Raw genomic sequence first — 21,448 nt, 5'->3', positions numbered from 1 at the left:
GACTGTCTAGAGGAGAGTCGAGCAGTCGATGAGAGTCAAGGGGGCGGATAGCGGAAGTGGACAGGCAGCCGGAAGTAGCTGGAATCACCGTGGGCTTGAGCTACTGGCAGGATCCTGAGGTTCGAAGAGGAGGCAGCCATGGAATTGGGCGAGCTGCTGTACAACAAGTCCGAGTACATCGAGACGGTGAGCGTGTGCAGACCCTTTTCTCGCTGGCCGCCCAGCTGCCCCTGGAGGACAGGACGGCAGCCCCTCCTGCCCCTGCTTCACCCGCCCCTGCTCCCTCAGACTGTTCTTTGAAGATGATGCAGAGACGCTTCGTGTTTCCTCTGGTGTTGTTATTTAGTCCGTGCGTGCATAAATTAAGCTCTCTCCTCCTTCCGTCCGTCTGCACTTCCCTCCCCTATCCGCTCTCTCCCTTCCCTCTCTCTATGCATATATATTTATGTGTGTGTGTATACACACACACACACCTGGATTTCCTATAGAGAGAATGTCTTCCGGAATACACAATACAGCCTATTCGTTCTGATACCAATTAAGGCTTCAGACCTTTTAAAAATAGTATTTCATAGTCTACTAACGTGCTAAAAAGTTGTTTCTAATCGTCAGCTCATGGTAACATGTGTAAGTGCTGGAAACAAGCAAGTGCCACTATTAGGGTTACTCATTTTTTTTTTTTTTTCTGTATGTCCTTACAATTCTGTGGACATGGGAAAGTCCTTTTCCTCATTTAGGGCTGTGAAACTGGAGTATAGAGCTGGGGTTTTGAATGCACATCTGTCATTAGATACAAATCCTGAACCCTTTTCTAGAACTTTTAGTTCCTGGGGTTCACCCCTGGCGCTTTTGAAATTTTGGATTCAGTCCATCTTACATATACATCTTACAGTACTAAGCACTGTTATCGTTGAGTTACACCCCCCAGCCTTTCCTCCCCTTCCCGCTCCATTTCTTCCTTCTCTAGTTTGTGTCTGTGATCATCTCATTGTGTCGTCCAGTCTAACCCCACATTCATAATCATCCTGCCCAGAGCTGGGACAGTAGGGGTGCAGTACCACACTCCACCCTCATTCCATTTTAGATTGCACTCCATTTAAAGTAATTTTCTCCATAATTCGAACTTTTTTTTGATGGAAATGGTATCCCAGAAATCTCAGCTTTTTCTGTTTGCTTTTAGGCATCTGGGAACAAAGTTAGTCGCCAGTCTGTTTTGTGTGGAAGCCAGAACATTGTTCTCAATGGCAAGGTAAAGTACACAGTCAGCTCCAGAGTGCATACCTTTGCTCGTCACTATATTAGCAGGGTATACAAATGGTGCTGTGTCTCCAGTTTGTTGTATGTTTCCAGTTCTATTTGTTTTTTTTTTTTCTCCAAATTGGATTTTGTGAATGCACAAAAATAATAAATGAGGAGAATCGAGGAGATTAGAAAGAGGCCTACTAGATGGGGAATAGAGCCATTTTAAGAAATGTGGGGAGAGCAGTATAACACATGAGGTGTGAAAGAGGAGGGCACTGTAGACAAAGGAGCAGGGGCAGGTAGATGGAGAGAAGAGTGAAAGGGAAGGAATTTCATGAATATGAACTTTTTTGGGTCATATTCCTCAATACTGTATTTAGATAGGATTTACATTGCATTAATTATTATGAATAAAAGGTGTCGGGGGTAGGGGAAGGAATAGAATCCTTTTATTATACCTGAATAAAATACACTGGCACATTTTTCTGCTGTGTTACATTGTGTCCAGGATTAGCAGACACAAAAGGTAAAGAGGCAATAAAACAAAAGTCAGGGAAATGCCTGTAATCTTAGCACTTGGGAAGATGAAACAGGACGAGCATTCCGAGTTTCAGGTTACCTTTGACTACATAGCTCCAAATCATCCTCAGGGACATAATAAGACCCTCAAAACAAAGTAAGCAGGGAATGCATGACCAATGTATTCTGATGTTGGTTATTATGGAGTGAGAGTACAGACCTGTATTGCTAGAGCTTCTGACTTTTTTCAAAGGGGGCTGGAAATGTGGTGGCACAGCCTGTGTGGAAGCAGATAGGACAGTCTCTGACCATGTCTCCAAGGCTCAGGCGACCTTAGATGAATCTGAGTAATTTTAAACACGTAGTTCTCAACCTGTGGGTCACAAATCAGATATTTATTTACCTTACGGTTCGTAACAGTAGCAAGTTACAGTTATGAAGTAGCATCGAAATGATTTTATGATTGGGGGTGACCACAGCATGAGGAACCGTGGTGATATATAATTTATGATTTAATAAAGATTGCCTGAAGGATCAGAATGCACAGCCAGACTTGCTAGTTAGCCATAGAAGCTGGGCAATGGTGGCACACAACTTTAATCCCAGGACTCAGGAGACAGAAGCAGATGGATCTCTGTGAGTTCAAGGCCATCCAGGGCTACATGAGAGTGAATCAGTCTAGAAGAGAAACCGCTCACCCCTTTAATCCCAGCACTAGACAGTATATAAGGATCTCAGAGCAGTCTCAGAGCCATCTAACATTCTGAGGCTAGGTGGACAACGGGCAGTCTGAGTGAATCTGAGGAGCAGTGAAGTCGGGAGCAATCTAAGGATCGACCCTTTGGTCTGAGCATTGGTAGAGGTGAGAACTCTGATAGCTTGGCTGCTTTGCTTCTCTGATCTTCAGTTTGAACCCCAATATCTATCTTTGGGTTTTTATTATTCGTGTTACAAGGAACTGTGTTAAAGGTGACAGCATTAGGAAGATTGAGAACCACTGCTCTCAACAGATATGTTACCTTGTCTACCATTTGCATTCTCAGTGTGTTCACTCAGTGAGTCAAATATGTGGAATATTAAGATCAAAGCTTACATTGTGTTGCAGTCAAGCCGCAGCCAGTTCTCCTTTCACCATACAGTTGCCCCTTTTATAGAACATTTCATGGCACGAACCATAACATCATGCTTAGTGTCCTGTTCACTATATTTTTATGTTACTTTTAGGCTACACTGGTACATTTTAAAATGTGTTTTGCTTTATAGACCATTGTAATGAATGACTGTATCATCCGAGGAGATCTGGCAAATGTAAGAGTTGGACGTCACTGTGTTGTTAAAAGCCGTAGTGTCATAAGGCCACCATTCAAGAAATTCAGTAAAGGGTATGTGATTTAATTATCTATTTCCAGTCCCAGGCTCCATATTGTCCCTGGTGATATTGTCCATGTCCATGTTTTTAGATGTGTAGTGAGAAGGTCTATCCTGTTTGGTGGGGTGCTGAATAAGAGTTCACAATAATGAACACCACTCTGGTTGTAACCTTGTTCAAAATTGGTTGTCAGAAGTAGAATAGTCCCATCTATGGCCATACCTCCCTGAGTCTATGGCTGTATCACCCTGAACACGCCTGATCTCGTCTGATCTTGGAAGCTAAGCAGAGTCAGGCCTGGTTAGTACTTGGATGGGAGAAGCAGAATAGTCCCTGTGAGATATAGAGAAATAAAACATAAATAGTAAAGCATGAGAAAAGGTGAAAGTGGATTTTTCTCTTGCATATCATATCAGAATCAGATAATGCTAAGAAATTTAGATTTTTAACTTAAAATTAAAGAACTCTCAGAACTGATATAGCCTATGGTTTCTTAAACTGTGTGTCATGAACCTATATTGTCATTGCATAATTGAATGCGGGAGGCTGTGAAAAAATTGGCAACAATGGAAGGTTTCTGAATATGCAACAACCAGAATTAATTCAAAATGAAATATGTGATAAATCCAAAGTTTCTGGCAGTGCTTGCCCATGGTGCATCATGTGACACAACCAGTTTTGCACACAGCACATGTGCATTCTACTATGTATGATGTCATACAAGCCACACCAGTGAATGCTGCCTAAACACTTCTGCTCAGGTTTGAACTACTTTATGTTATAAATTCTAATGTCTTTACTATACATACTAAGCATCTTAGTTAGGGTTTCTATGACTGTGATGAAACACCATGACCTAAAAGCAGGTTGTGGAGGAAAGGGTTTATTTTTTATTTGGCTTACACTTCTACATTTGTGTTCATCACTGAAAGAAGTCAGGACAGTAACTCAAACAAGGCAGGATCCTGGAGGTAGGAGCTAATAATGCAGAGGCCATGGAGTGGTGCTGCTTACTGGCTTGCTTCCCATGGCTTGCTCAGCCTGCATTTTTTTATAGAATCCAGGACTGTCTATCCAGTGATGGCACCACACACCATGGGCTGAGCTTCCTCCATTGGTTACTAATTGAGAAAAGGCCTTACATCTGGATCTCATGGAGACATTTCTTCAACTGAGGCTTCTTCCTCTCTAAGGACTCTAGCATGTGTCAAGTTGACACACAGAACTAGCTAGTACACTAAGTTTGCTGCTATTAGAGACACATAATGATTTAATTACTGAAAATAAACTTTTAGTATTTTCCCATAGTTATCACTTAACATCTAAGTACAAAATTAGTTATATCTTTGGATTTCATATTAGAATGTTGGGTTTTGCTGCTGGAGAGATGGCTCAGCAGTTAAGAGTACCACTGCTCTTGCAAATGACCTGGGTGACTTACAGCTAGCTGCCTATTATTCGAGTTCTAAGGGACTAGTTCTTTCTTCTGGCTTCCTTGGACTTTGGTGTGCATGTGGTATATATAAACTCATGCAGACAAATACACATATAAACAAATCTTTAAAAAAAGATTGTTGGGTTTTAAAAATTGCAGTTTGAGTTGCTGACTTGAGTTTCATTAAAAGAAAAAAAATTGGTCAATGTATTTCCTTGAGATCAGACAGGTTTTTCCAGTAGTTCCTTAAAATGACTGTAAACATACCTGCTGATTTTTTTTAAAACATTTTATTTATTTATTATGTATACAACATTCTGCTTCCATGTATATCTGCATACCAGAAGAGGGCACCAGATCTCATAATGGATGGTTGTGAGCTACCATGTGGTTGCTGGGAATTGAACTCAGGACCTCTGGAAGAGCAGTCGGTGCTCTTAACCTCTTAGCCATCTCTCCAGCCCCACATACCTGCCATTTTGTACTAAGTATTTATGCAAAGTGGCTTTCAATTATAAAATCAGAATAGGAGTCAACTCTGAATAGCAGAGAAGTTGCTCTGTTTTGTATTATCAAATACTCAGGCAAGATTTAATTCTTCTTTTGTTGTTGTCATTTTGTTTTTTTGAGACAGGGTTTCTCTGTGTAGCCTTGGCTTACTGGAACTCACTCTGTAGGCCAGGCTGACCTCAAACTCACAGAGATCCACCTTCCTCTGCCACCCGAATGCTGGGATTAAAGGCATGTGCCACCACTGCTGGGCTAAAATGTAATTCTTTATGTAAAAATAAATGAACGTACCACACATGCACATTTGTTTTTGTCTTTAATCATGGTAAAATTATATGTATACCACAGTGTTGTTTTAAAATAAATGTCTTTATGATTTATAATGAGATTGGACACATAAATACCAGTATGGACATAAAGCTCTTACTGATCTATTACCAGTAAGTAAGAGTGTGTGTGTGTGTGTGAGTGAGTGTAGTTCATCTGGCCTTGAACCCCCTAATTTTCTTCCCTCAATCACTTAAGTGCTGGCTATGGGTGTGTGCCATCACACTCAGCTTAAACATTTCACTAGGAAGCCTATTCTATATACTTGTATATCTGGGTTCACATAAAAAACAGTTTCTTGGGGGGGCTGGAGAGATAGCTCAGAGGTTAAGAGCACCAACTGCTCTTCCAAGGGTCCTGAGTTCAATTCCCAGCAACCACATGGTGGCTCACAACCATCTGTAATGAGATCTGGTGCCCTCTTCTGGTGTGCAGATATACATGGAAGCAGAATGTTGTATACATAATAAATAAATAAAATCTTTAAAAAAAAAAAAAACCAGTTTCTTGGGTAAAGAGGTATCAGGAATAGAAAAAGGTTAAAAGGGCTTGCTGTAGACTGCCATGTGATCAAGGAATTCATTGTTGCACAAAAGGAAGAGACTTAAAATACTAAAAATAACAATGTTCAAGTAAATCTTCAGTCTTGGAGAATAAATAATGATGACTGACAGATTTTTCTTGTGGAATATGACTGGAAAGAGTTAGTGAGCAGACAGCTACTTTATATCTTATCTAGGCCACAGATTTAAAATATGAGCTAGGGTCTGGATAGATGGCTCAGTGGTTAAGAGTGCTTACTGCTCTATCAGAGGACCAGGTTCAGATCCCAGCATCCACATTAGGTAATTCTGTAATTCTGACTCCAAGGAATCCACTGCTTCCTTCTGGCCTCTACAGGTAGCCAGAAACACACATGCACACAAGCATACTCACAAATAAATCTTTTTAACAAAAAACATGGTCTGATAAATGCTATTATAGAAACATTGTCAGTAATATTTGAGGCATTGTAGAGAATGGAATGATGTTTGACATCTGGAAGAAGCCTGGTAACTCCTATTCATCCTTTAAGTCTTGACTTAAATACAATTTTTTTCTTTTTTCTGAGACAGGCTTTCCCTATGTAGCTCTGGCTGTCCTGGAACTCACAGAGATCTAGGAGACCAGGCTGACCTTGAACTCACAGAGATCTGCCTGCCTCTGCCTCCCAAGTGCTAGGATTAAAAGTATGAGCCACCACATCTGGCTTATAATTTCACTCTCTATTAGGCTTTCCTGATAGCTCCTGTCTATGTAAAGTATCCTTGTTATGGACTCTCACAACCTTTTATCATAGCTGTAACTAATTATGTGTGTAGTCTTTACTTGATCTCTTCTCTTGATTGTACACTCCTCATGCCACACATCTGTATTGCTTACTTTGTATCCCCAGTTCCTGGCAAAGAGTCTGGCACACAGTGGTAAGTCAGTAAGTATGGTAGATGGCTAAAGTTTAAGAATGATGGGAACAAAAACGATTTTTTAAGATCTGAGAATGTAGAGTAATTGTTAGCATATATAAGGCCCCAGGTTCAGTTCCAGTACTGCATGAACAGGGTATGGTGGCACACAGCTCTAGTTCAGAGGCAGGAGGATCAGATGTTCAAGATCATCTTCTGCTATAGCAAATTGAAGGCCAGGTGGGCTACATGAAACTGTTCTTTTCTCTAGTGCCCCCAGGTTTTTTTGTTTTGTTTTGTTTTTTGGTTGTTGTATTGTTGTTCTTTGCTATGTGTTGGGCACCAAAACTATAGCCTATGATCTTGTCAGTCATGGAAACAGATTACTAAACATTCTGTGAGCTTTGTCAAAGAAAGCAGAAATGGGTCAGTACCCACCCATTTTAGTTTGCTTTGAAGATCCTACTCTTGCTTTATTGTTTACTTGTGCAACTCACTAATTCTGATTCTGAGTTATTAGCCTGATTCCTTGGTTATAACATTTGGAATTTCAAAGACCAGAGGGTTCTTTCCTTGCAAGTCTTATTAAGACATGACAGAAACTGAGGGTATGGTACATGCCTGTAATCCCACTGCTGAGGAAGCTAATTCAGGAGGAGCAAAGGTTTGAGGCCATCTTGGGCTATGTGACAAATTCTAGGTTAGCTTGGGCAGCATAGAGTCTGCCTGTAGAGGCCGGACAAATACCTATAATCCAAGAAAGAGCTCAAGAAACAGAGGCAAAAGGATCTCTGTGAGTTTGAGGCCCCCTGCTTTACATATCAAGCTCCAGTATAGTCAGGACTACAAAGAGAGACCCTGTCTCAAAAACAAAACAAAAGAGTCTCTTTGTAAATAAATAAATTTTGAGATAATGATCTGCAGTTCTGTAAACTTTAACTCAAACTCCATCACCTTGACCTTTCCTTGTTTGTCTTCTTTTCCTTTTAGTGTTGCATTCTTTCCTCTACATATTGGGGACCATGTCTTTATTGAGGAAGACTGTGTGGTCAACGCTGCTCAGATCGGTTCTTATGTTCACGTTGGGAAGAACTGTGTGATTGTGAGTATATAACTCACTCAAGCAGCATCATTTTCCTCTCTCTGCCCCATCTGTGGGACTCTGTCCCTAAAACAAGGGAGGAGTCATTTCCAGTTTCCTGGGGTTAGGTTTTTCTTACTGGATTTGGAGGTTTTTCCCCCAAGCATTAATAGTAATGGTTTGTGGGCTGGGTGTCTAGCTCTCTGGTTGAGTGCTTATGTAACTTGTATGAGGCTCTGGATTTGATTCTTCAACACTGCAAAGACACAAACATACATCCAAGATAAAACCAAGTAATAATGGCTAGCCTTTATTGAACCTCTTCCGTATGATGTTAAATTTGGAGCTATATCTGTGGCAGTGCCACTAGAAGGCCCTGGAGTTTGTGTTTGTGTGCAGAGTGGCATCAGTCAAGATGTAACAGAATCTGGTTCCACTTTTTTAATTTGTTCCCTGACATTACTGAAACAATACAGATATTGAAAGCATGCCCCCCCCTGTGGGAAAGCAGCATCAGTCTAGGGCTTCTGTCCTGGACTGACCCCACAACCTTGGTGCTGTCCCCTCCATACTCAGACCCATGCAACTCATTGGCTCCTGCATTAACACAGTAATACCTCGATTGTCTGTGCATTTAGCTGGGAACTTTCCCACTATGATGTCCTGAATGACGTGATGAAAAAAAAAATTGGGGGCTGTATGTGTATATGGGGCTCCTGAGGTTAAGGAGATACCTCTCTTGATAAAGCACCCATTATGCAAGATCAAACCTGTGTCTGATCCCTAAAACCCATATAAAGAGCCTGATGTGGTATCACACACTTATGATCCCAGCACTGGGAAGGCAGAAACGGGCAGACCCCTGGGTCTCACTGTCTGGCCAGCCAGCCTACTTGGTAAGCACCAGAGCAATGAGGGACCCTGTCTCACAAAAAACCAGGTGGATGGTGCCTGAGGACCAACACTGCAGGCTGACCTCTGTCTTCTATATGAATGCGCACACACATATATCCTGACATGAACACATACATGTACTCACATATAAAAGTATACACACACAAGATCTTTTCCCTCAGTTAATTCATTTTATATTCATAAACAAAAAAGCTTTTAGTACCATTATCATTCCTGTTTGCTGATGAGAGGATTGAGAACTATAGATACTAAAGAATTTGACGAAGGTAGTTAGTTAGAGCTAGGATTTTGAATAGCTGTGCTGTCACATGGGCTCTTTAATGCTTTGTATCAATGTGTTAAGGTTGAAGGGTATGATGGGCAAATTGAAACTGGCATGGAAGACAGTGGTAACTTGGACATTTCAGGAGAGGGATTGTTGTGTGCGAGAGTCAGTGTGTCTATTGTTAGAGTGTGCCCTGCAGGTAGTACAGGGTACAGACACGCCCCCAGTTCAGCAGCACCTGAAAGACCCTGGTCCATAGAAACACAGGCATAAGTTTATTTTATATAGCCAAGGGTTGGGTGTCTTGCTGTTTGGTAGATGAAGAGTTTGATGTTTTGGGGTTTCTGAGAATCGTGCGGTGATATCTTGTTTATGATCTAATAAAGCTGCTGAAGATCAGAGAAGCAAAGCAGCCCAGCTACCAGAGAGCTCTTACCTCTACCAGGGCTGGGGTGATCCTGACATCACTGTGGCTGGAGACTAATTGCTCAAGACTGAATATTGAGTACTTTGCTCCTGTCTTACATACCTCTCTGTGCTGGGATTAAAGGCATGAGCTCTGTTTCTTTTTTAGACTGGTTCATTCTCTCAAGGCCCTAGGTAGCCTTGAACTCAGAGATCCATCTGCCTCTGTCTCCTGAGTCCTGGGATTAAAAGTATGTGCCACCATTGCCTGTCCTCTATGGTTGTAGCTAGCTTTGCAATCTGAACTTCAGTGGCTTTATTAGATCATAAACAATATATCACAATTCCCCCTTTTTTGTCTAATAAAAAGGCTATCACTAATTAAGAAAAATCAAATACATTAAGTACAATAACTGTAAACAATATATACAGCCAATAAGTATATCAATGTTGTCTAGTTTATTTGCATTTGACAAAATCATAGAAAATACTCCATTATCAGTGTGTACCATCATTGCCCATCTTCTAGCGGTTGTGGCTGCTTTGCTTCTCTGATCCTCAGTGGCTTTATTAGATCATAAACAATATATTACCATAATCATGATCTAGTTGAGAATGTTAATAACCAAAGTTTGTCTGACTAAAGTCTAGAGAAGATGTTTCCTATATTTAGTTGTGTATTCAGGCTAGAAGTATAGTAAGAGCCAAGTTCTCCCTTCCCAAAGTACAGAATCAACTCTCTGCCTCAGATGTTGAAGTATCAAAACCCATGCAGTTCACAGTTTAAGAGCCACAAGACTCAGCATGAGTGGTCAGTGCAGGGGATGCTCATGTTGATATGAAAGCAATTCTAACTGGAGGTTACTTAGAGATGGGGGAGTGATTATTCTGTCACATATTTTTTTTTTATAAATCATTTTTTATTTGAATTAGAAACAAGATTGTTTTACATGACAATCCCAGTTCCCTTCTCCTTCCCTTCCTCCCCCACCCCCCTAACTAAAACCCTACCTATCACATATCCTTTCTTCTATTCTTCCCCATGACTCAAGCCCCCTCTGCATCCCTCCTCTTCTTCCCTTTTCATTCTTGTAGCTCCCTCCCCCCCTCTTCCTGTGCTCTCAATTTGCTCAGGGGATCTTGACCCTTTCCCCTTCTCCAGGGGACCATGTATGTCTCTCTAAGGGTCCTCCTTGGTTTATATATATATATATATATATATATATATATATATATATATATTATATTTATATAAAAAGACCAATAATAGCAGTATGTTATGTATGCATCAATAGCAGCAACAGCTTTTCCAGGTTCTGCAGTCATTTCAACAAAATTGTAGAGACATCCAGCACACTCCATTTAAAAACAACAACAACAAAAACAAAAGCCTAGAAAACAGCACAATTCTGTTAATCTTGTGGTTCCTGGCACCATTTTTTTTTTTTTAATTAGCTTCTCAATCATCATCTGGAAGGAAACCATTCTGAGCAACATCATTAAAAACAGCTCTGATAAAGCATGGTCACTACTATGTATCATAAAGCAGGTCCACATATGAGTGAGTACATATCATGTTTGTCTTTTTATGATTGGGTTACCTCGCTCAGAATGGTTTCTTCAAGTTCCATCCATTTTCCTGCAAATTTCAAGATTCCATTGTTTTTTTCTGCTGAATAATACTTCATTGTGTAAATGTACCACATTTTCTCTATCCACATTATCTCTATCTTGGGTTGAGGGGCATCTAGGCTGCTTCCAGTTTCTGGCTATTACAAATAGTGCTGCTATGAACATAGTTGAAAAGATGTCCTTGTTGTATGAATGTGCTTCTTTTGGGTATATGCCTAAGAGTGGAATTGCTAGATCTTGTGGTAGACTGATTCCCACTTTCTTGAGGAGTCGCCATACTGATTTCCAAAGTGGGTGTACAAGTTGGCACTCCCACCAGCAGTGAAGAAGTGTTCCCCTTTCTCCACATCCTCTCCAGCATAAACTGTCATTGGTGTTTTTGATTTTGGCCATTCTGTCACATATCCTTGCTGCAAAGGAATTATTATTTTTATTTTTTAAAGATTATTGTGTATACAGTATTCTGTCTGCATGTATCCCTGCAGGCCAGAAGAGGGCGCCAGATCTCATTACAAATGGTTGTGAGCCACCATGTGGGTGCTGGGAATTGAATTCAGGACCTCTAAAAGAGCAGCCAGTGCTCTTAACCTCTGAGCTATCGCTCCAACCCCAGAATTATTATTTTCTTTTTAAGATTATTTATTATGTTTTGTCTACATGTATGCCTGCAGGCCAGAAGAGGGCACCAGATCTCATTACAGATGGTTGTGAGCCACCATCTGGTTGCTGGGAATTGAACTCAGGACCTTTGGAAGAACAGGCAGTGCTCTTAACCCCTGAGCCATCTCTCTAGCCCAGGAATTCTTTAATATGTGTAGAGACAAAGTTCATGTTAAAGAAAGGATAAAAAGGTTGATCTCAAATAGAAGAAAGAAGAGTAGTGATTAAAGGAAGAATAGAAGGAGATGGAATAAGGGCACTAAAATAGAGCTTAGTAAGGAAGATGGTCTAGTAGAGTAGCCACAGTTCACAGAAACTTACCTTATACTGATGAACCTGAAGAGAGGCATTTGAAGGCTTGAAGTGATCAGACAATCAAAATTCCAACTGCATTGATTTGATCAGCACAAATTATGTACTGAAGTATCACACTGTAACTTACAAATACATAGTTATTACACACTGGTTATTACATACTGCTGTCAGAAATTGAACACAGGAGCATGGGCTGGAGAGATGGCTTAGCCATTAAAGGCTAGGCTCACAACCAAAAATGTAAGAAATCAAACCCAAGGCCTTGTATATGCCAGGCAAACATTCTATCCTGAGCTGTATTTCTAACCCTTAAAACATACATTTTTTTTTTTTTTTTTTTTTTTTAATTTTAAGACAGGGACTGACTAAGTTGTTTGGACTAACCTGAACTTGGTGTGGCCTAGACTGGCCTTGAATTTGTGCCACTGCTGTCCCAGTCTTCCAAGTAGCTGAGTTATAGGCCTGTACCACCATTTCTGACTAGACATTCGGCTTTTTGTACCTCTTTTCAGAATACCAATTAATGACCTCACTAAAAGTGTGACACATTTTAAAGTCTTTTAGGCTTTAGAGTTTTTTAGAACTGTAGACTCTCAGAGCTAAAGCCTAACTACCTCCATGGCACACAGACTTTCCTAGAGTGTCCTGTGTGATAATCTAATGATGGCTTGCTGTGTGAAAGTGTAAATCAGAATTGTCATATGCCAGAAGGAAAAGCTTAGCAAGCAGTCCCTGTGCATTACCATGCTGTCAGCCTTATGCTTGGTAGCATTGCTGCTGGTTTGGCTTTATATCCTGCTTTCTAGGTGAGGAAATGAAGGTTCAGTGGTGCTAATTTGGCTTACATAAAATTATCCAGGTTCTGGACTGAAGGGATAGCTTAGCCATTAAAGACTAGGCTCACAACAACAACAAAAAAAAAAAAAAAAAAAAAAAAAAAGTAATCCAGTTTCCTATAACATGAGCTGCATAGCTACAGTTTCTGATTCCTCCTTGGAGGAAGAATGAAGAAGCCTTTTATTGGAATATATAGTTTTTAGCTATTACCAATCCACTCCTGTCTTAAAATTATCAGTATTCTTCATATTGCTGTGAATTAGTCCCTGTATTCAGAATGTTCCTGAAATTCAGTTAATCTATTTCTCTTAAGTAGTCAGGATCTAAGTGAGTGGGTTGGCCAACAAGTGGACAAAGCAGACTGCAGGTTATATAGTGGCTGGCAGTAAGTAGTGAGAAGATTCCTCCCCACTCTTTTTTTTTTCCTAGGGCCATTTGTCTGTGGATCCCAACTTACTTAGCACATTCTATTCTCATGTGCTTAGCTTGGGAATTAGAAGCACAGGCATGTCCACAGCCTTAGAGATAACATCACCTTGTTCATCAGGGGAGATAGACATTTGATATCTTTGAAAGTACCATAGCTAATTCATGAATGGGAACTTCCAGGGAAGAATGAAAATCTGTACTTACAGCCTGCTTCTGAGCCAGGTACACCAACTATTGCCAGTCCTCTTATCCATCCAGATGAAGCTTAACCATTTATGAAATTCAGATATTGCAAATAGAAGCTTTTAATTTTTTTTGTTTTTTAATTTAGCCAGGTATGGTGGTACTTGCCTTTAATCCCAGCACTCGAGAGAGGAGGTGGGTAGAGGCAGGTGGATCTCTGTGAGTTTTGAGGACAGCCAGGGCGTTACACAGAGAAACCCTGTCTCTAAAATACAATATATATGTAATATTATGTGTATGGGTATTTTGTCTACATGTATATCTGTGCATTGCATGCCTCCCAGGTGACTGCGGAGGTCAGAAGAGGATGTAAGATTTGCTGGAACTAGATTTTCAGATTGTTGTGAGCCAGCCACCTTATGGGTGCTGGGAATCAAATCTGGGTCCTTGGGAAAAGAATCCAGTGCTTTTAACTGCTGCCATCTCTGTAGCCCTGTGGTTTTGTTTTGTTTTTGATTTGAGACAAGGTCTCATTAGTAGCTGGCCTGGAATCCTGTAGACCAGGCTGACCTGAAACTTAAAGAGATCTGCTTGCCTGTGCTTCCTAAGTGCTGAGATTAAAAAAGGCCCCTACCATGGGATACCTTACCCTGAGGAGTGGATTGGGTTGGGTTGAGGGGAGGTGGCAGAAGGTGGAGGAGAGGGAACTGCAGTTGGTACATAAAATGAATAAAACAATAAAATATAAAATATGAAAAAAAAAAAGGCCTCTACCATTTCTGGTGGTAGAAGGCCGGGTAGTGGTGGTGCACACCTTTAATCCCAGCACTCAGGAGGCAGAGGCAGGCAGATCTCTGAGTTCAACACCAGCCTGGTCTACAGAGCGAGTGCCAGGATAGACTCCAAAGCTACACAGAGACCCTGTTTTGAAAAAAACAAACAAACAAAAAAATCATTTAGGGAAGCTGGAGAAATGGCTCAGCACTGGCTGTTCACGTTTCTACATTCTCAGCCAGATATTTTCCATCAGATTGTCTAATCTACCCAGATTTTTTGTCAAAATTCTTTTTATCAGGACACAAGTAAATTTATAAGCCCTAGTAAAGATAGTTTTAAGGAGCTGACTCAGTGGGTAATGTTTTCTGTGTAAGGCAAAGGATCTGAGCTTCAGTTACATGCCTGTAACCTTAGTGCTGAAGAGAGGTAGAGACAGTGCTGGGGGCACGATGGCTAGGTAGTCTAGCTAGAACAGTAAGTTGTAGGCTCAGTGAAAGATCTTGTCTCAAAAAGTGAAGTTGAAAATTACCACTTTCCTGATTCAAAAACAAAACAAAACAAAAACAAAACAAAAAACTTATGACCTCCACATGGGCACACACACAATTTAAAAAGATAGTTAATAAAGAGTGAAACTTTGAGCCAGACAGCGGTGGCATAGGCTTTTAATCACAGCACTTGAGAGGCAGCGGCAGGCAGATATCTGAGTTCAGGGACAGTTTGGTCTATAGAGTCAGTTCCAGGACAGCCAGGCTATACAGAGAAACCCTGTCTCAAAACAAAACAAACAAAAAAGAATAAACTTTGATCTGCTCGGTGAGTATGCTAAGGCATAGGTTTAACTTAACAAATAAGTGAGTTTTCCCATGCCATATTTCTTGCCTTTAAAATGCTATGGATTATGGAAGAATTGGAAAAAATGGTAACACTGTATAAAGATAAACTTAAGGTTTAGTACAGATATTAAAAAATTATCACCTCTTGATAAACAAATTGACTAATACCTTCTACTCAAGAAAATTTGTTCAGAAAATAGACAAGTAGCCCGTAAATTGGCTGGTGCCCAAGCAGATGTGTTAGGTTAGCTAATATAAACTGGGAGTCCAGAGGTAGATCCTGATTTCATGCTCACATGATCCAAGGGTTCATCTGATACCATGAAAACAAGCCTTCATCCCTTTCTCTTTCCTCTGGAGGTTATTTCCTGGCAAGGATAAGATGCTGTGGGTATCCGTTCTATCTTTTGGGAACTCTACTGGAAAGTGCTTCATTTCCCTGTCATCCCAGCAGAAAACCAAGGTTGAGGTTCATTAGACTAAGTTCACTCATAACGCCAGTTCTCTAAAGCAGTTATTGGTCAAGCATGGAGTCTGTGTGTGGGCTTGAGGTAAAGCATGTGGACTAAGACAGGGGTGATTAGTGCCTAATGAAAAAGATTTCTGTTATTAGAAGAAAAGGCAGCAAAACAACAGATGTCACTAGGTCAAATAGAAGAGAAAAATGGAACTCTGAGAAGACAAAGGTTTGCTTAATGTCTAATGCCTAAGACAATCTGTACTATCTGTAAACATACAACCCTTCCTCATATGTGCTTGCATACACTCTCTCTCTCTCTCTCTCTCTCTCTCTCTCTCTCTCTCTCTCTCTACTCCTCCTTGTCAGATTCCACTTGAAGTGTATAATTTCAAACACCCTGTCATTGTCCCTGGCTCTCTTGCTATTATAAGATATTATGAATGCCTGGATGTGGTGGTGTTTGGCCTTAATCCCAGCACTCTAGAGGTAGAAGCAGGAAGATCTCTGTATTGGAGGCCAGCCTGGTCTACATAGCAAATTCCAGGCCAAGTAGGGCTACAATAATGAGACACTGTCATAAAAATACTATGAGCAGAGAAAATATAGAACATCCTTCCATACAGAACACTAAAACAAGCTTCATTCCCATGTCTTCATGAGTTCCTAATAATAAGATTTTAATTTTAGGGGCGCCGATGTGTCTTGAAAGACTGCTGCAAAATTCTTGACAATACAGTATTACCTCCAGAAACTGTGGTCCCACCATTCACCGTCTTCTCAGGCTGCCCAGGTAACATTGATGTTAATGTCTGTTTCAGCCTCCTTAAAACTGTTTTCCATTACTAAAATAATCTAGATGACTTCTTACTCTGTGATATGTGATTTAGCAACAAAATATCTAGAAAAGGCATATACATACGTTACATTTGGTGGTGGTGGTATTTGTTTTTGTTTTTTGTTTGTTTTGTTTTGTTTTGATTTTTTGAGGCAGGGTTTCTCTGTGTAACTGCCATAGGCTGTCCTGGAACTCCTTTTGTAGACCAGGCTGGCCTTGAACTCACAGAGATCCTCCTGCCTCTACCTCCCAAGTGCTGTGATTAAAGGTGTGCGCCACCAATGCCTGGCTTGTGTTTTGGTTTTTCCAAGACAGATTTCTCTGTGTAGCTTTGGAGCCTGTCCTGGAACTGGCACTATAGATCAGGCTGGTCTTGAACTTATAGAGATCCACCTGCTTCTGCCTCCTGAGTGCTGGAATTAAAGATCTGTGCCAACACTGCCTTGGGATGGGGTCTCGCTGTGTAACCTAGGATGGCCTGGAATTCACTATGTAGGTTAAACTACCTTGATCTCAAAGAGATGTGCCTGCATGTGCCTCTGAGTGCTGAGATTGAAGGCATGCACCACCACATCCGGTGAACAATCTGTATTTTGAATGAATAACTGGATTTACAAGGAAAAAAGGAAATTATTAGAAACAAAAAAAGAAATGAGATCCAAGCTGGAAGACTGCAGGTGTTAAATGCTGACTTCATAGTAGAGTGATTTAAAATGTAGTACTTGTGTGGGGATAGGAGATAAAGCCTTAGATCTGCACATGGCAGAGAGACTCTCAAATACCTTTGAAGGGTTTCCCCTCAAGTTTGCTATAGGGCTGGAGAGATGGCTCAGTGGTTAAGAGCACTGAATGCTCTTCCACAGGACTTGGGTTCAATTCCAAGCATGCACATGGCAGCTCAATTTTATGTAACTCCATTTCCAGGGGATTCAACTCCCTTTTCTGGCCTCTGTAGTTACCAGGTACACACAAGGTAAATAGACATACATGCAGGCAAAACACCCATAGACATAAAAATAAATAACATTTAAGAAAAAAAGGTTGCTATGGAACAAATCTGCCACCAGCACATGGTAAGGACAAAGAAGCTTTTCTGTCTAGGTCTGGGCTCTGAGTGGACAAAGTGGAAAGAAAAAAATCTTTTTAGAGATTTGTGTGCTTCATTTTTTTAATGTATTCAAGTTCCTTAGTACCAACTTCTTATGGTCATTGAATACTAGTGTCAGAAGACAAGGAACCATCCTGGTATTTCAGGTAGAAATAATAAAGACTATTTGAAAAGGCCCAGCTTCGTGGGACCATCTAGGTCTCTGTATATGAGGAAACTGAGACTGGAAGGTGGGCTATCCACAGTGTCAAAGCCTTGTCCAGCTTCAAAAGACCCCTCATTAAAACTTCTGGTGTTGCTTTTGAGTAGTTTCACAAATAAATGCCAGACATTAGGGTACTTTATTGACACTTTCATCTTTGAATTCAGACATGTGGGCTTGCAGGGAACCTGGCACATTTGTGAGCACTACAGGAGATAAAATTGAGCCAGGAAACAAAAAGAAATGGAAACCAGGATGAATCTTGATCAGAAGCCATGAGCTCTGCTGCTACTGCAGCCATGCAGATAATGCAGTAATTGAAGTCACAGCCAATCATGGCTGTTTGACATGGCACTGAGAGCATGAAATCTGATGTTTAAGGAACAGCTGAAAATGGGAATTTTATGTGGTATCTCTGAATTTTTAAAGTTGTCTAATTATTACTCTGGTTAAAGATTAGATACTGTAAAGTTTAGGGGCTGGAGAGATGGCTCAGCTGTTAAGAGCACTTGTTTCTCTTGCAGAGACCTGGGTTTGATTCTAAGCACCCACATAACTCACAACCATGCATAAATCCACTTCCAGGAGATCTAAAGCCCTCTTCTGACTTCCTGGGGCACCAGTTATGCACATGATGTACAAACATACATGCAGGCAAAATATCCATACACATTAAAAAAAATTTTGAGCCAGTTGTGGTAGCGCATACCTTTAATTGCAACACTCAGGAGACAGAGGCAGGCAGATCTCTGAGTTTGAGACCTGCCTGGTGTGCATGGTGAGTTCCAAGACAGCCAGGATTACATAGAGACCCTGGGTCAAACAAACAAAACAAAACAAAACAAGACAAAAATACTGTGAAGTTTAAACATGTTTGCAGGCCTAACATGCACTTTTTAATTATAGAGTGCCTATGAGAAATTTATGAGGTTTTTTTTTGTTTGTTTGCTTTACATATACCCAATACATTTTGTAAAAATATGTAAAATATGTGTGCTTATATGTTTGAATGGAAAATGTAGGTATTTGAAACTGCACCTATATAAATGAAACCAAACTATTACTCTGTACTGTTCAGAAACTATCATTTATTTAGCAATATACCTTGGGCAGCTTTTCAGATGGTATATAGAGAGCCACATCATTCCTCTCAAGTGTTACAGGTTTCACACACTGCATAGGTGGATTTACTACAAAGCATTGAATCAGTTCCATAGTATAATGGGCATTATTAGAAACTGCTGTCTTGACACTCTTTTACGTGTGTTGAGAAATTGGGCACAGTAATCTCTGGCGTACATTCTTAGAAGCTGACTTTATGGGCTATAGGATATGAACCTTGAAAACTTTGCTGGCTATTTTTTTCTTTATGTGTCTTTGCCTGCGTATATCTCTGTACTACAGGCATGCAGCACCCAGACCTGGAGTTACAGGTGGTTGTTAGCTGCCTTGTGGGTGCTGGGACTGAAACTCAGAGTTCTGCAAGGTTAGTGCCCTTAACTGCCAAGACAGCTCTCTAGCCCTTTGCTAGCTATTTTTAAAGTGTTCTTCAAAACACCACATGATAGGGCCTGGAGAGATGGCTTTGTAGTTAAGAGCTGCACTTCAGAGGACTTGAGTTCAATTCTTACTACCCACATGACAGCTCATAATTGTAACTAACTCCAGTTCCAGGAAGTCCAACACCCTTACATGGATGAATGTAGGCAAAATACCAATGCACATTAAAAAAAAAAATCCACAGAGTAAGTTCCAGGACATTACAGAGAAACCCTGTCTCAAACAAACAAAACCTGCATGAGTGTAAACATTAGCTCAAAGTACCTGGTTCAGATTTTTTTTTTTTCCTGAGGCAGAGTTTTCCTGTATAGCCTTGACTGGCTTAGAATCTGTTGTGTAGACAGGCAGAGATCTTCCTGTCTCTGCTTCCTTTGATTCATTTGCACCTAGTATCATGACTTTGGTTTTATTGTGCTAGACTGAGTTTCACTGTAGGAATGGCAGGACAGTTCTACCCTCAGGGATAAGGATAAAACTGGTTCAGTGGGGTTCACACTGGCATCCTAGGAGTGGAAAGCCATTGTGTGGAATGATGCTGAGAGCAGGCAGAGGTGCTTTCTTTTCTCTTTTATCCTGTAAATATGTTCTGATCTCCTCCACCTGAAATTTGTTTCTTTATTTGGAGAGCTGTAGTGCTTGTTTCCCAAACACAAACTCAGACCTTTCAGAAGATGTCAGTAGTCAATAGTCTTGTCAGTCTGAAGGTGAAGGACCTCACAGTTAGATCCTCGAAGTAGATCCCAGAAGTTGTAGGCTTTGCACAAAGGGTAGGGCTGCAGGCCTCCTGGCTCCCTTGCTTGACTGAGTCTCTCTTTCCCCAGGACTCTTCTCAGGAGAGCTCCCAGAGTGCACGCAGGAGCTGATGGTTGATGTCACCAAGAGCTACTACCAGAAGTTTCTGCCACTGACCCAAGTCTAATGCCTCTGCTTTATATCTTGAATTCCTTTGAACTCTAAGATGAACTGGGAGATAAAGTGAGCAGTCAGTAACTACAAGAGCTGCCGTACTTTTGACCACTTCTACTCTCCTTGATTTTTTTTAAGTTTAGAATTCTTCAATCCTCCAAGATTCTGAGCATTTAGGAATTTAATAGGAAGGCTGGAGAGATGGCTCTGTTGCTAAGAGTACTGGCTATTCTTTCAGAGGACCCAGGTTCAGTTCTCAGCACCCACATGGCACCTTACAACCATCTGTTACTCCAGTTCTTGGTGATCTGATAGGTTTCTGGCCTCCCTAGCACCAGATATACATGTGGTACAGACATATTATGCAGCTAAAACATCCCATCACATAAAATACCTTTTTAAAAACATAATTTTAACAAGAGAGCATCTGGAGGAGTTTTCTTTATCTGCTGTGCTTACACCTGATCTATCCAACAGTCGTTGTACCATTGTCTGAGGGGGGCAGAAAGGTCAGTTCCCAACACTCCAGCCCTGTGGTCCTGCAGATGGCTGGAACCTGGCTGGCACGGGCCTGCAGAGCAATAGTATCCGCTTAGCATGGGGGTCACATGCCCCAGGTGCTGCTCACAACCATGTTCTACCCTCACTGCACACCACCCCACTCAGATGACATCCAGCTATCCTGCTGCTAACATAGGACCAGTGGCCACAATTTCTCCTACCTTGAGAAAAGTGTTTGTGATTTCAAAGCCCAGGTTCCTATTGGCTGTTAAAACATGGGGAAAAGAGATGGATGGGCTGTAGTGATATATACCTGTCATCCTGGCATGTGTGAAATAGAGTCAGGAGTGAGCTCACAGTTGCCTGGTGTGCTACATGAGACCCTGCTTCAAAACAACAAAAACAAGATAGTAAAAGAAAAATGTGACGAGCAGGTGGTAGCTGTTCTTCCTTTCAGAGAGACCTTAGCTGTCCTAAAGTAGTTAATAAAAGATGTAAAACATCCTGTTTTAGGCTATTTACTTATTGACAGGAAACCTACAATGCAGATTTTCCTTCTGCAGAATTCCTGGTTTAGGTCTGCGGTGTGTATGGCTTAGTCAGGTCCTCATTCCTTGTCTCAAGGTTTACTTCACCAGAAATGAGCTTTTGTGAACCTTGTTTTCTAGCCTAGAAACATTTATTCCACCTTATATTT

The 21,448-nt window shown here is 40.9% G+C and overlaps 1 protein-coding gene across 1 annotated transcript; it reads left to right on the top strand.

Annotated features, from left to right (window-relative positions):
* Nucleotides 1-28: 28 nt before the first annotated feature.
* On the top strand, nucleotides 29-21,256 carry LOC100773966 (dynactin subunit 5). Its single transcript, XM_027410276.2, has 6 exons — nucleotides 29-186; nucleotides 1,181-1,249; nucleotides 3,025-3,143; nucleotides 7,835-7,946; nucleotides 16,327-16,429; nucleotides 20,166-21,256. The coding sequence occupies exons 1-6, from the start codon at nucleotides 139-141 to the stop codon at nucleotides 20,261-20,263; spliced, it is 549 nt and encodes a 182-aa protein (XP_027266077.1). The 5' UTR covers nucleotides 29-138; the 3' UTR covers nucleotides 20,264-21,256.
* Nucleotides 21,257-21,448: the final 192 nt, after the last annotated feature.

Source organism: Cricetulus griseus, chromosome 3, assembly GCF_003668045.3.
Source record: "Cricetulus griseus strain 17A/GY chromosome 3, alternate assembly CriGri-PICRH-1.0, whole genome shotgun sequence".
Taxonomy (NCBI): domain Eukaryota; kingdom Metazoa; phylum Chordata; class Mammalia; order Rodentia; family Cricetidae; genus Cricetulus; species Cricetulus griseus.
Note: the sequence above shows the minus strand (reverse complement) of the source record. Positions and strands in the feature narration are given on the sequence as shown.

Coding starts and splice junctions, on each gene's coding strand:
- LOC100773966 (XM_027410276.2), top strand. CDS start 139: ATGGAATTGGGCGAGCTGCTGTACAACAAGTCCGAGTACATCGAGACG. Junction 187..1,180: donor AGTCCGAGTACATCGAGACG/GTGAGCGTGTGC, acceptor GTTTGCTTTTAG/GCATCTGGGAACAAAGTTAG. Junction 1,250..3,024: donor ACATTGTTCTCAATGGCAAG/GTAAAGTACACA, acceptor TTTGCTTTATAG/ACCATTGTAATGAATGACTG.